A 15,332-nucleotide genomic window follows, 5' to 3' on the forward strand; every position below is an offset into this window, starting at 1 on the left:
GACTTAGGTAAAAATGTGATTGTCAACCGTGTTGATTCATTAAAGAATAACTTGCTCATTACTATTACATGTTTATTATTATATGTTTAGCATGATAAACTAATAACTGACAGGTATTCACAATTACAACCCATGTATAAACTATGTAGCCTATACAGGGTGCCTTTATTTAAAGATCTTGTCTCTCAACTAGAGGCAACAGGTGCTTTTACAACTGCAATGTAGCCTATTAAAGCTTTAATTAGATGTCTTACAATGAAAAACTAAAACAGAAAGGAACTCAATTTCTAACAGAAAAACAGGAACCAATCAAACAAAAAAATCTTGCCTATTGTTTTCCAATGTGTCTTTGATCCTGGTGTGCTTCAATGGCAGATTATGACACCCTATTATTCTCTGTCCTCCGACTGTCTTGACTGCTGGAACTCTTTGTATTGGGTGTCATTTTTTGTTTGAGAAAGTAGCACTTCGGAGACACAGGAAATTGTGATCCCCTAAGCCACTTCCTTGAGAATTGGTTTGCCACTACTCTGTCTGCCCTCAGCATGCAAATCTGACTAAACCATACATGCTCTACTTCTCTGCTTTTGAACCAAACTGGGTGGGTATAATTCCCATTCCTTCCTATGAAACTTCTCCAGCATGTCAACTAAATAGATGGTGTAATCTGACTCACGTGCATTTTCATCAGGTTTAGAATATATTTGCCCTCTAGTGGCCCAAAGTCAAAAGCACACAAATGTGGGTTCCTGTGTCCTCATCTCTTGCACAACAAAACAGAACTCAATTATAGAAATGTATTTCCTTCCTCCTGCTGGTAAAGGTCGATAATAAACCCTAGGAAATGTTCCGAATCTCTCTAATTGTTAGTTTATGACCACATTTCTGTGTTAGAAGTCATGCATGGAATTTAAAGAGGGTGGGCCGCTGGTCTGTAGCCATGGTAACAACTAAAAGTGTTTGAATATATCAGAGGAGACAGTTCCTGGACTTCAACAACACTACTCCACTCCTACATTATCATACACTGAAAAGGTCTGCAGTGAAAACTGGATGTCACAAAAGTACTGTATGTCTGACAGGAGTTGAAAGCAGTACAATGTAAATTCATAACTTTCAACAGAATGTTTAGCATATAAACGACAAAAAAACTACCTGTACTGTAACAAAACATGAACGTAACTAAATCATAAAGACAGTAAAATATTCAGGCACATCACCGTCATTGAACCATTCAGTAATAAGTCTGACAGAATATACAGGCAGAAGCAATTACCCAAGTGAAGCATAAAAGTAGAAAAAGCAATTTCATAACAAACAAAACAATTTTTAAAAAGGAGATCTGATTTCTCATATAAAAGGTCTTATTGGCCATTTCAGAGGAAGTCCCAGGCTGTGTAAAGCAGTTTAATTCAATGTGATGTTGACTGTTCCTAGAGCATCCACCGCCCAGCCTGGATACTGTTCAGGAGAGGGGAACATTCTCTTCATGAATGCCCTCACAAAGTCTGGGAAGCGACCATCTATGATGCTCTGTCTCAGCGACCGCATCAGAGTGAGCTGGACGCAAAGATAGAGGATAAGGTTATTATCTCATCTATGGCAAATAGTAAGTAAACCATTGTAGAAACACAGACCTGGTAGGAGATGTTGTGGATGGTAATGTGATGCATGGCTGCGGTGTCACTCTTGAACAGAGCATGCAGATAGGCCCGACTGTGCCTGGAGTCATTGGGGAGCAAAAGAAAACCCATAATGTATTTAAAAAATAGATATATTTAACCTTTATTTAACTAGGCAAGTCAGTTATATTATTGACAATGATGGTCTTGTTCAGGGGCAGAGCGACAGATTTCTACCTTGTCAGCTCGGGGATTCAATCTAGCAACCTTTCGGTTAATGGCCCAATGCTCTAACCACTAGGCTACCTGCCGCCCCATGAGAAAACAATCCTCAGAATCATTCAGCCTACAACTAAAAACATCCATTGAAGAGAATTGAGATTTGTAAACCAGTTTCTCTAACCCCTACAAACTCCATTCCTTCATCCCTCTGTATTCTGTCCCTCAGTGTACCAGGGTTAATATGGCTTTACCTCCTGCAGGTGGGGCACTGGCAGTCTGGGTCTATTGCCTGTAGATCCTTGGCAAACTGCTTCTTGGTAATCGTCAGAGATCCCCACGGGACCAGGGCTGAGCCAAACCTCTGGGATGAAAGGAAGAAGATCACTTCATTATCATCATAACCATATTCATCAACATAATCATTATAAAGAAAGTAGTACTGCTATGGACTAAATTATAAAATAAGCTATTGGGTATCTCTGCACTTGTGATAAGAATACTTATTTTGAAGTAAATTAATAGAGAGTAGGTGACTCATAATATGTAAGAGAATGGAATACTTACTGCAGTGCGTGTTGGGAAGACACAGTCAAACATGTCACAACCCAGAGCAACACACACCACCAGGTCTACTGCATAACTGTGACCCACAGCAAAACACATGAACCACATACATAAAAATATCTGTACGGCACAACAAAACATTTGCAATTTATGTCATTTATGCATGGAAATGTGCTGTTATAACATAAGGAAGATGGCAGCCATACCCAACCCCCATGAGGTAGCGAGGCTTCTCCCGAGGCAGGTGGTCTGTGCTGAGTGTCACCATCCTCCAGAAATCATCCTTCTCCTCACCTCCGCTCAGCCCACCGATAGCAAAGCCAGGAACCTCCCGTTTTGTCATTTCTGTAAAAAGCACAGGAACAGAAAAAAAATAAAAAATAATGTATCCTCTGGAAATAAGCAAATTTCACGAAATTTGGTATCAGATAATGTATTTTTCATTAGCTCTTTTCCACTGTATTTCCAAAATAAGATGTTAAACTAATTAGCTAATTGGCATGAAGACAGAGCAATTTGCTGTGCTGAATGGCTTTGAGGGAGGATAGACATAGATGAATATCTTACCGTCTAGACAGGCTTTGCGCAGCTCTGCGTTCAGGCCCCCCTGGATGATGGCAAACAGGTTCTGTCTATCTGGATTCTTATTGGCTGCAATGCAGCGGTCCAGCCAGCGAATCGATCTCCACGTAGCCTCCTCCACCCGCGGCCCAGTCACCGTACTGCTGACCACGTCATCCAACTGCATCATGATGTCTGACCCTGGACAAAACAGAAATGGTGCAATATTAAAATTAAGAACAGGAGTACTACCTGAAGTATAGTGGCTTTACTTTCCAGACTGATTCATTTGGAGTGGATACTGGATTGTGTCCTTCTTACCCAGACTGTTCTGTATGGCGATTGACTGCTCAGGACTCAGAAGGATCTCCTTCCCATCGTAAGGAGATTTGAACTTGACCCCCTCCTCAGTAACCTCAGATAGTTCAACAAGAGACACCATCTGAAAGCCCCCACTGTCCTATGTAGAAATGGTAGGGATTCAAGGAAAATTCCAACCAAAAACTATCTTTTGGTTTGTGTTTCAATAGTCCATCATTGACATACTGTAGTCCCAAATTTTTTTTCTTGTCAGCACTCAAGTTTTCAAGATATGTGACCTTCAAAATACAGAAATCCTCCCCATATGATGCATTTTGCATCATATGACGCTCACATATCTTGAAAAGCAGACATTTGGTTGAAAGAGACCCTTGTTCTTTTTAGCCCACTTACGCAGTCAACACATTAGCTGATACTCACAGTCAAAAGGTTTCTTTTCCAGTTCATGAAGCCATGCAGGCCATTTGCTTTCTCAATCAGCTCAGGACCCTGTGATCGGACAGACAGACAACACCATCCTCACTGTCTGCAGCACACCAGACAATGACAACAAAGAGCTGTCTACAGGGTCAATCATCTTTGATACACAATGTGAATAGCCCTAGCACCACTTAATGTAGCCCTTGATAATGACTCTCAGTGCCATTACATTACACATAAGAGTTATTGGATGAAGGCGTCTTCTATACAGGGGAGTTTTGTTAAGAGCCCTGAAGCTCAGTCTGAACATTAACACGCATCGCTTGCGGTACAGTTTTGGAAGCATAAGGACCTTATATCTTTCATATTAGCAATAAATAATTTTCAAAAAACAAAAGGTTACATTTATACACAGCTTTATAGGGTTATACACAGCTTTACAGCTTTTTGTCACTGAAAAACACTGTTGGCCGCAACTGAGTTAAAACAGTTAAAACAGTCTACAGTAAGTGTGCATTTGCGAAATTATTTTGATGTGATATGAAAGTAGAGGGATTTATGTTTCTAGAACCGGACCGCAAGTGAGAATCAATTAACGTTAAGATGGAGTATTTGGCTGTTTTGGCTTCCTGAGCAAATTTGCCTTTAAAGTGCAAATCAGCAGTTGAAACAATAACAAAAAACCCTCTCCACCACTGTTGTAACCATTCTCAAATTCATAGACAGAGCTATGGATGCAAGGACTGACCATCCATGATATCAGAATTATAGCTTTGACCATGTTGAAGCTATACTGTGTTTGTTTACATTAATTTTGTTCACAAAGATTGGAGTAAAACAAAGTTATATTGTATATATTTTGGGGGGGTATGACAGTTGAACTAAGCTCATGAGGCATTTATAAATTATATTCTTCAAGAATCAAAGGGTACATATCATTAATGTATAAATCCAAAAATGGATGTAGCAAATTCTGATTTCCCCTTTAAACAGAACATGTAAGGTCATTGGACTATAACGAGTAACGTTAGGCTCCTTTCTTACATTATTGGGCTACACTTACCGGCCTCATACCCAAGTGGTATGTGTTGCCAAGACAAATCTGACATCCCAGATCATCGAGTTGGTCCACAGTGATTCCCTTCATCGTGCCTTGTGTACCAACAGGCATGAACACTGGGGTGCTGACCGTACAGTGAGGAAGTGTGAGATCACAAGCCCTCGCTTTGGTCACTGGACATTCGGCGATGATTCGGAGAGCAAGAGGAGAAACGATAGAAACGGCTTTCTTGACAACCATGCCTGTTTCAAGGCTGCTCGTTGCAGCTCCTCTGGCTATGGGCGCAGCCATGTTGTTGCACACAGACGACGTCAACAAGCACGTGACATACCGGAACTACAGTAATCTAATATTTGCGTTGAGTTGTCAAAAATATGTCTCCATTACAATACTATTGACAGCAAACTCGTAGAAGCTATCCTTGCATGTCTTTTCATTTAATAATTGTATCATCAAGTATTAATTTGCCCATTGAAGCAATGTCCAGGGGTGAACGCACCCCTTTGACGTTAAAAACAACTAGCCAATGAAAGGAGAGTGATTAGAGACGAGCAGTGAGATTGACCAATTATTTAATTGACAGGAGGCGGTAGCCTAATCACCGGTTAGGTCGGATGTCGACTTGCCTGACCGGATGGTGGAAGTTTTGTTTTGTGAGTTTTCTATCCGTTTCGTTTGGTTGACTTTGAGTATTTTTTGTATATATAAGAACACGTTATTGTAATCCCACTAAATTGGGAGTTACACAATTTTAAACAGCATATTTTCCTTTGACAGAGTGAAGACAGGGCGGCTTGAAAGGTGGAGTTCAACACTTCGGAGTAACCCGAGCACCTTGCTAACTAGTAACGTTAACGTAGTAGGCTAACGTTAGTTCCAGAGGGGAGCCGATCCAACGAAACCATGGGGAACCGGGGGATGGAAGATTTGATCCCCCTTATCAACAAACTTCAGGACGCTTTCAGTTCCATCGGCCAGAGTTGTAACTTGGACCTACCGCAAATTGCTGTGGTCGGTGGGCAGAGTGCTGGAAAAAGCTCGGTCTTGGAAAATTTCGTTGGCAGGTTGGTGGTGCACAAAGCTAACGTTAGCTAGACAGCTATCATATTTGTGGTTTAGCTCACTCAACTCAATTTGCAAAAGCTCCCTGGAGTCAGTTTTTAGTTAGGAATTTCGTTAGCTAGATAACCTGTTGGTAAAGTTGTGAGATGATCCGTGCTCCTAAACGGGTATTTGGTCACATACTCATTTACGCACTTGGCGTAAGCAAACAAAACAAAACAAAACGAAAGAGGAGGAACGAAATGTTGACGTTAGATGCGACGTTTGCGTGGCAAGCCAGGGCGAATAACAAATGTTTCAAAGGAAATCGTGAAAAGTTGCCTGGAGGCACTGGTCTAAGACCAGAAATATTACATAGTAGTATCTATTTATGTAAGGAAATTAATCAAAATTCAATAAACATGGACCAAATAACTTGCTCCTGCAATAGTGTCAGCGGTAGTCAGCAGGGCCGAACACGGAAATAAAATCAGGCTACTTCAGTCGACTGATCAGTAGATTAGATAACTTAATTATTTGTGTATTGTAGACTGTTCCCAGTACACATTGTATTGTTTTCCATTTAAGATGTATGTAATTTATAACTCTCTAGGTGACATGATGACATTACACAACAATAGAACACAACTAGCTACAGTAGCTGCTTTTTTCAGTCTGACAGGCTATGTTGAGCATAATCTGTATGGAGTGTAGTCTAGAATTTAGGTATATGAAAAACATTTAGTTGAATATTAGGCTGCTTGTCCCCCTTTAATCCACTTAAATATGATGCTGCGCTTGGCAAGATTGGATGCCACAAAGAGGCCAAGAACATTGGTTTCCCAGTGGTGTTTGCATAGGATCTGCTGTTATGTATAATTTCTATACCCTTATGAATTTTATACCTTCGCCTGTAAAAAAAAAAAAAATATTACCTGTAGTTAGGCACTGTATCCTGCGTAAATATACTGTATAGTTTTGTGGGGTCCAAAGAACTCGTTTATAGTGGGTGAGTACAGAGATAATAGGTGGGTGTAGTGTAGACTGGAGAAAAATGTATTTTGTGTGATGTCACACTGGTGTTTAGCCCTTGAATGACTCCGTTCCATTACATTACACAAGTCATTGGAGGAAGGAGTTTTGTTAATATCCCCAACGCTTGGTCTGAACAGTAGCGCCTTGATCACACTGACAGCGTCATTGCATTTTGTAACACCAGGAGTACATTAATTTCCAGTGGAACACTGCGTTTGCCTTGCAGCAGTGCGTTCTGTGTGGGGCATACGTTGGATTTATCAAAGGTATACGTCCACCTGTACGCATAGACAGCTTGACAGAAATCTTAGCAGAAGGTGAATGTTAAACTTTTGTTGCACACATCCAGATGCTGCAAACCATTTTGCGCAAGTACACTGTAGGTTTGATCAAGGCGTAACGTGCATCGCTTGCGGTACGGTTTTGGAAGCCTTATCCTTAGCCTTAGACCTTATCTTTCATATCAGTGGGAAATAATTTTCTAAAGACGAAAGCATAAATTGTTATAGACCTTTTTTATAGGGTTATGGTTACTGTTCTCACAACGCCATATCCATGTTACTGTTTCTGTTTATGTGAAACAGATGGACCACCTGTGATAATTAGCTATCTAGCATGCTATGAACACCTGTGTGTAACGGAAGATGGCTGCCAGAAACGTGTTGTCCCTGAAAAAATACTGTCAGGTGCAACCGTGATAAAGCCTGTTAAAACATTGTATACTAAGTGTATGTTTTGTATAGTGAAATGATATTGGTGTAACATTAAAAATAAAGGGCTTTATGATTCTAGAACCTTTTCGCAATTGAGAATCGATTCACGTTTAGATGGAGTTGTGGGCTTCCACAGCCAGTCTACCTCCTGAAAATAACAACACAAGATCCTTGGACCTTAAGGAGTAACGGTAGTCTTCTTAAGAGTACATCTTGGGCTAACTGATTTTCTGCCCTTGTTTCAAAGGGAAACCTCGGTGTAGGCTTGTCTCCCACTGGTCTATTTATAAGTTCCATGCCACACCTGGAAATCGGCAGCGGGACAGGACCCACTATGCACAACCTATATTATGGCAGTCTATCACTAGGCTACAGCCTATACTTTTGTGTTGAACATAATAGCCTTGGGCCTAATACTTTCCCCCTGTGAGGCTAATGAATGAAAATGTGTACTTTATACATGAGCTGCACCAGTTTTGTTAATTTATAATGCACTGACTGTCCCTCTCACTCACTAACCCAGTTTAGTGTTGGCTCTGAGGAGACTGTTGGATAGGATGTGTGTATGATGTATAAACAGCAGGTGTGTACCTGGCCCTGTGGGTTCTGTCAACATTTCCTATTTTCTCGCTAGCCTAGTCTGTTTTTAAACTAAAATTATCTATCGGCAAGAAATAGGAATTCAATAGAATTTCACGACTATAGCATTGTGTTGACTCATACAACTTATTGCAGAAATAGGCAACTCATCATTTCCACTTGAGTGCTTCCTCTTTCTCACCACATTTGATTGTTTTCTATCGAACAGTAGAAATTCACAATCTCTCCCTGCCTGTTTGTGTTGTGTGCTCTAACCCACAGCGCTCTTTAACAGGCTGGTCCTGTCTCTGTCTCCCACATCAGCAGTGTGTGAGATCACCCTTCATATAAAGACACAAAACAAGCACCCATGAAAGCAGCTCGTTAAGCAGGTTTTCCCAATTCAAAGACTCACTCAGAAGAATATGACACACACACACTTTACAGAAAACATCACACTGATACCTATCAGGATTATTTGTGAGGATAACACCAAGGAGAGTAGCCTTTGGGGCGGCAGGTAGCTAGTGGTTAGACCGTTGGGCCAGTATCCGAAAGGTTGCTAGATCTAATCCCTGAGCTGACAAGGTAAAAATATGTCCTTCTGCCCCTGAACAAGGCAGTTAATGCACTGTTCCTAGGCCATCATTGTAAATAAGAATTTGTTCTTAACTGACTTGCCTAGTTAAAAAAATAATAATAATAATACAAATCTGGGTGTTTGGAGTCATACCTTGTGGGATTGGTAATAATCGGAAAGATGTAGCGAGTCTCATTGCTTTAGGAGTTGGTCAGGTGGTTTAAGCATGTTCCAGTTAAGGTCACCTAGCAGGACAAATTCAGATTTAGTGTAAGGGGCCAGGAGAGAGCTTAGGGCAGGTAGGGTACAGGTTGGTGCTGATGGTGGCCAAAAACACCCAGCAGCGGTCAATGGAGCTATTTGAAAGTTTAACGCTTAAAACCAGCTAATTCAATTGTTTAGGGACAGACTTGGTGGAGACAGCCGAGCACAGAAGGTGATCCTTGGTAAAGAGTTCCACTCCCCCACCTTTGGAAGGTCTGTCTTGCTGAAAAAGGTTAAATTCAGTGTTCAAAACACTCTTCCTTAACCACGTCTCAGTAATGACCAACACATCTGGATTGGAGCTGTGAACCTACACTTTTAATTGATACATTTTAGGTAATAAGCTTCTATTGTTAATGTGCAAAAAACCCAGGATTTTACGAGAGCAGAAATCAGTGAAACACATCAGTGCACAAGTCAGAATTGGGGCTAGCAACAGTAGATGGGCCAGGGTCTACATGCACATTTCCATATATGATCAGCATTAATACAATCAGGGCATGGCAGAGGACAGGGAGAGCTCTGCAATGTTGATGTTTTATGACATTTGAATGTGCATCAGATGGCAACAAGATCATATTGTACAATTTCATCAGCTAACATGAATATAAAGCCGTCAAGAGATGGATAGGATGGGATGCCAAGAGTCCATGTAACCAATAGAGTCAGAGTCCCGAGTGTGGGAACAAACAGTCTGTCCCACGGTTGGGTAAACAAGCAAGTTCATAGTCAACAAAGTGCGCAGGAGTCATAAGGCAAATAGCATAAAGCAGCAGAATGAAATATAAGGACTTGGGGCTAGCCATGTAAGTTCAGAGTCACTCGCCCCAACGAGCTTGAGAGAGTAGCTCTCTGAGTCCAGTAAGCTATAAAAGTCTGAGAGAAAATAAATCAATAGAAGTCCTATCCTAGTTAATTGAAGTGTTTCTGAGGAAGTTAATTAGCCTACCTAAAATGGCGATCAGTCCAAAGTCTGCTGTGTGTAAGTGCATGTGTGTGTGTAAGTGCATGTGTGCTGGAGGTGAGTGAAAGCCCGGAAGAGAGCGGGGAGTGTGCTGGGGATACCTATAGCAAACAGTGGGAGACAGGCTAGGGCAGACAGTGAACAGATCGCCAGGTGGAATCCAAGCAGCAGTGCAGCAGGCAATGGGAGTAGGTGTCACAGCCACTTGTGAGATTTTTTTTTTGGAGAGGCAGATTCCTTGTAGAAAATTCTAGCTATCTAGCTATCTAGCTAACGTAGCTAGCAAGTCTGTGTCCACCGTTCTTAACACGGAAGGGTTTGGGTGCTGCTGCCAATCACTATGGCAATTAGACTGTTAGAAATGTTTTCTTCTGTTTTGATGTTGGGTACCTTTTTGTTACATAAGTTCAAATCAACATGTATTCGTCATATTCACAGGATACAGCATAAACGGTGCAATATACATATATTTTCTTGTGGACTTCCTCAACACTGCAGTAATAATACAATTATCAGTAAAACTAATACTGTCATTAATAGCATAAAAGTGTACAATAAAGTAATTTAAAAATCAAGTAATAACTAAGGATTTATTGTAAGCATTTACGGAATATACTGTGAATATTACAATGCCAGTGTGCTGATATCAAGTTGTTGTGTTAAGGGGGGCTTAGGCTATATGAAGTGTTTTAGCTCTTGGTTTGAGACAGGCTTACTTTAAGAGAGTATGACTCCTGTGGCATAATGCAAGCTACAGAAGCAAACATACATGGCATGTGGGTGAAAGAGAAACCTTCTGAGAGAGAAGTGGAGTGTTTGACTCATTTTTATGAATATCTTTGAAGTAGCGTCATACCATCACAGAAGTTCCTCTGGTGGTGAAGATGGTCATTTCTGTCAGTGTGGACATGGAGACATGCGAGAGAAGTGTAATGACAGACTGGTTGTGGAGGTTTCTCTCTCTGTGTGTGTGGGTGGGGTGGACTGGCCGTAGTATATCTCCTCTGTCTACAGCAGCAGCAACAATGAATGAGTCCAGCAGTGGGAGTGGGAGTGGGAATACACCCTAGAAATTAGAGCAGCTCTTGTTCTGTCCCGCCTTGGCTGCCTGCCTCCAACATTTTGTTGTGCTAGGTGAATTCCGTTGAGCTCTGATGTCATCTAGCCTAGTGGTTGACTAGCAGCCGCTTAAGTCTTTGACTCTGACTCATGCGTTCCTCTTCCATTGATGATTATGACGTTTCACAACATGCAAAAGTCAGTTCGGTTGTCATTGAAATGTACCACCGCAAGATATCTTGTAATGAGTGGTGTAGCAGCCTTTCATAAGGCAGTCTAATTGAATGTGGACCTCCGTCTCCCAGGTGCCATGATGCTATTGACTGTCGCTGGTCAGGTGGGATGGCGTTAGTCTGTGGTATTCTGTTCATGTTGGAGACGTGATTGACTTTCCTTGTTGTTCCCTGAAACTGAACAGAGTGTTTGTGTTTTGCGTGATTCTAGGGCATGTTTATACATCAAATCTAATTACGCTGCAGCGAGCGACTGGAACGAGCTGCAAAAAACATTCAAACTGGACCGTTTTATCTCCATCTCTTCATTCAAAGACTCAATCATAGACACTCTTACTGACAGTTGTGGCTGGTTTGTGTGATGTATTGTTGTCTCTACCCTCTTGCCCTTTATGCTTTCGTCTGTGCCCAATAATGTTTGTACCATGTTTTTTTGCTGCTGCCATGTGCTGCTGCCGTGTTGTTGTGTTGCTGCCATGCTGTGTTCTCATGTGTTGCTGCCATGCTGTGTTGTCTTAGATCTGTCTTTATGTAGTGTTGTGGTGTCTCTCTGGTCGTGATGGGTGTTTTGTCCTATATTTTTATTAGATTTTTTTGTTTTTAATCCCCCGTCCCTGCAGGAAGACTTTTGATAGGTCATCATTGTAAATAAGAATTTGTTCTTAACTGACTTGCCTAGTTAAATATAAAATAAAAACAGTCACTGACTCAGCAACTCTGTGTGTGTATGTACATAAGGACAACCAAAGGGTTCATATAAGACTTTGCTGACACCCAGGAGGATATTTTGAAATACTAGTTAAAATGGCTGAGATCCCGTTAACGGGATCGACTTGACAACAGCCAGTGAAAGTGCAGGGCGCCAAATTCAAACAGAAATCTCATAATTAAAATTCCTCAAACATACAAGTATTTTACACCATTTTAAAGCTAAACTTATTGTTAATCCCACAGTGTCCGATTTTCAAAAAGGCTTTACGACGAAAAGCACACCATCTGATTATGTTAGGTCAGTACCTAGTCAAAGAAAAACACAGCCATTTTTTCAGCCAAAGAGAGGAGTCACAAAAAGCCGAAATAGAGAAAATGAATCACTAACCTTTGATCTTCATCAGATGACACTCATAGGACTTCATGTTACACAATACATGTATGTTTTGTTCGATAAAGTTCATATTTATATCCAAATATCTCAGTTTACATTGGCGCGTTATGTTCAGTAATGTTTTGCCTCCAAAACATCTGGTGATTTTCCAGAGAGCCACATCAATTTACAGAAATACTCATCATAAATGTTGATGAAAATACATGTGTTATGCATGGAACTTTAGATTAACTTCTCCTTAATGCAACCGCTGTGTCAGATTTCAAAAAAGTTTATGGAAAAAACACACCATGCAATAATCTGAGTACAGCACTCCGAGACCAAAACAAGCCATACAGATACCTGCCATGTTGTGGAGTCAACAGAAGTCAGAAATAGCTTTATAAATATTCACTTACCTTCGATGATCTTCATCAGAATGCACTCCCAGGAATCCCAGTTCCACAATAAATGTTTGTTTTGTTCGATAACGTCCATAATTTGTCCAAATACCTCCTTTTTTGTTTGCGTTTAGTTCCAAAATCCAAATTGATGACGCGCAGGCCAGACAAAAAGTAAAACAATTCCATTACAGTTCGTAGAAACATGTCAAATGATGTATAGAATCAATCTTTAGGATGTTTTTAACAAATCTTCAATAATGTTTCAACCGGAGAATTCCTTTGTCTGTAGAAATGCGATGGAACGCAGCTAACTCTCTCTCTCATGAGCTCGTGGCACTCTGCCAGACACCTGACTCAATCAGCTCTTATTCCCTCATCCTTCACAGTAGAAGCATCAAACAAGGTTCTAAAGACTGTTGACATCTAGTGGAAGCATTAGGAAGTGCAATAAGACCCCATAGACACTGTATATTGGATAGGCAAACCTACAAACCTCAGATTTCCCACTTCCGGGTTGGATTTGTCTCAGGTTTTTGCCTGCCATACTCATATAACTGTGAGTTATACTCACAGACATAATTCAAACAGTTTTAGAAACTTCAGAGTTTCTATCCAAATCTACTAATTAAATGCATGTCTTAGCTTCTGGGACTGAGTAGCAGGCAGTTTACTCTGGGCACCTTATTCATCCAAGCTACTCTACTGCCCCCAGCCATAAGAAGTTAAAAGCTTCTGTGCATTTGAGCATGGCAATAAGCTAACTTAAGTCATCTAAGTTCCTGTTCAGGGTGAATCAGTAGCCTAACCCTTGGTGCTCCCCTTCTCAGAGAGTCATCTGACATGGCTGCATCTAAACTGCTGAAATACTACCAACACCTGTACTCTAATAAACAAATACCACACTAAGGACAATAAAAACGCTATTAGCAGATGCTGCCATTAAATGGTTACCACTCTGCTTTGGCTTTCTGTAGAATGTTTCTGCGTGCTGAATTGCACTCTGTGGTATTAGTCAAATATCATTTTCCATGCTTCTCCCATTTGTTTTAATGTGTGTTATTGGACTATTAATAACTTGATGAGGATCATGAGGTCTCCACTCTGGCTCTCTGTGGCTGTTGGACTGTGATGTCATTGTCCCTGGGGGCGGGAATATGGAGGTCATATCTAGCTGTACAAGCTGGTTGGGGCTGGGCTGTTATCTGATTTGCTGTGCCAGTGCTGGCAGCGGAGTAGAGGATACTAGTGGACTGTGAACCTGGGAGGTGACCAGGAACTGACTGACTCACATGGTTTGTGAATTGGAAGGTTTTGCCTAAATGGTAACAAATTGAGGGGAAATGATGCAAACCCCTTGGAGGGAAAAGCAATAGGAATGTTAACCATCTAAAATCTGTCTTGTACATCAAGCTGCATCTTTGCAAAAGCTCAGCCACATACATTGTCCACTCAGCTTTTGTAGTCTATTTGATTCTTGAAAGTGGACTGAAAGCCTGGCGAGGCAGTCAGACTTGAGGCTGTGAATGTGGGAACCATAATGATGGAGGTCTAAGATGCCACATGAGTTAATCCCACGCCTCTCACCAAACCTCAGACCCATGTTTGTGTTCCACACCCCTCCTGGTAAACCAGTGACCTCAACATTTCAGTCTACTACACAGTCATCCAGAAGCTGTCTACTACACACAGTCTACTACAGTCATCTTAAACTTTTTGCATCTTAATGAAAACAGACAAACATTATTTATAATTTATTAATTGAACATGCTAACCTTTTGTCTTTGTTTAAACATTCTACTATGGAACCATTTTATATTTAGATCAGGCATGTACTCTACACAGACCGACGCACCATAACCAATCAGAGCTGCAGTAGGCCTATATGCAAATAGCCATTGCCATATATCAATCAATCAATCAATTTTATTTTATATAGCCCTTCGTACATCAGATAATATCTCGAAGTGCTGTACAGAAACCCAGCCTAAAACCCCAAACAGCTAGAATGCAGGTGTAGAAGCACATATATGGATCTGCCATTCACTTTGAACTGGACTGTGTTTACAGCATGAGCGGTCACTAGTAGATGCGCTTGTTTTGAGATCAAAGCGAGAGCTGCATGTAGCCACCTGTGCACATGTGTTCATATTCCTTGCTAGTTAGTGAGTTATTGTCCCAGTTATAGCTAACTTCTAGTCAACAATGGAGTGGTTGCTTCCTAGAAGAGTTCAAAATGTGGGCATTTCTAGCCATCTATGAAAAGCGAGTCAGTTAACTTCTTACGGCTGAGATCCCGTTAACGGGATCGATATGACAACAGCCAGTGAAAGTGCAGGGCGCAAAATTCAAACAGAAATCTCATAATTAAAATTCCTCAAACATTAAAGTATTTTACACCATTTTAAAGCTAAACTTGTTGTTAATCCCACCACAGTGTCCGATTTCAAAAAGGGTTTACGACGAAAGCATACCATGCGATTATGTTAGGTCAGCACCTAGTCACAGAAAAACACAGCCATTTCTCCAGCCAAAGAGAGGAGTCACAAAAAGCAGAAATAGAGAGAATTAATCATTAACCTTTGATCTTCATCAGATGACACTCATAG

General features: G+C 41.0%; 2 protein-coding genes across 12 annotated transcripts in view; one reads left to right on the plus strand and one right to left on the minus strand.

Moving 5' to 3' along the window:
• Window positions 1-116: 116 nt before the first annotated feature.
• LOC129833532 (queuine tRNA-ribosyltransferase catalytic subunit 1-like) lies at window positions 117-5,243 on the minus strand. Its single transcript, XM_055898200.1, has 9 exons — window positions 4,774-5,243; window positions 3,711-3,779; window positions 3,291-3,429; window positions 2,976-3,170; window positions 2,615-2,753; window positions 2,409-2,484; window positions 2,096-2,205; window positions 1,638-1,722; window positions 117-1,560 (listed from the first exon to the last, which is right to left on the minus strand). The coding sequence occupies exons 1-9, from the start codon at window positions 5,059-5,061 to the stop codon at window positions 1,408-1,410; spliced, it is 1,254 nt and encodes a 417-aa protein (XP_055754175.1). The 5' UTR covers window positions 5,062-5,243; the 3' UTR covers window positions 117-1,407.
• A 93-nt stretch (window positions 5,244-5,336) lies between these two features.
• Window positions 5,337-15,332, plus strand: part of LOC129833531 (dynamin-2) — a 47,289-nt gene continuing 37,293 nt past the window's right edge. For all 11 annotated transcript variants that reach the window (XM_055898198.1, XM_055898192.1, XM_055898193.1 and 8 more), the window contains exons 1-2: window positions 5,337-5,423; window positions 5,548-5,834. In XM_055898198.1, the coding sequence (XP_055754173.1) occupies window positions 5,674-5,834 (161 nt within the window). In that variant the 5' untranslated portion in view covers window positions 5,337-5,423; window positions 5,548-5,673. The remainder of the gene's footprint in view (window positions 5,424-5,547; window positions 5,835-15,332) is intronic.

Source organism: Salvelinus fontinalis, chromosome 34, assembly GCF_029448725.1.
Source record: "Salvelinus fontinalis isolate EN_2023a chromosome 34, ASM2944872v1, whole genome shotgun sequence".
Lineage (NCBI taxonomy): Eukaryota > Metazoa > Chordata > Actinopteri > Salmoniformes > Salmonidae > Salvelinus > Salvelinus fontinalis.

What these genes read in the sequence shown, in the direction of transcription:
- LOC129833532 (XM_055898200.1), bottom strand. Translation starts at nt 5,061, where the DNA reads ATGGCTGCGCCCATAGCCAGAGGAGCTGCAACGAGCAGCCTTGAAACA. An exon ending in GCGCAAAGCCTGTCTAGACG is followed by an intron (nt 2,754 to 2,975) that starts GTAAGATATTCA and finishes TGCTTTTTACAG; the next exon opens with AAATGACAAAACGGGAGGTT. An exon ending in CGCTACCTCATGGGGGTTGG is followed by an intron (nt 2,485 to 2,614) that starts GTATGGCTGCCA and finishes TGTGGGTCACAG; the next exon opens with TTATGCAGTAGACCTGGTGG.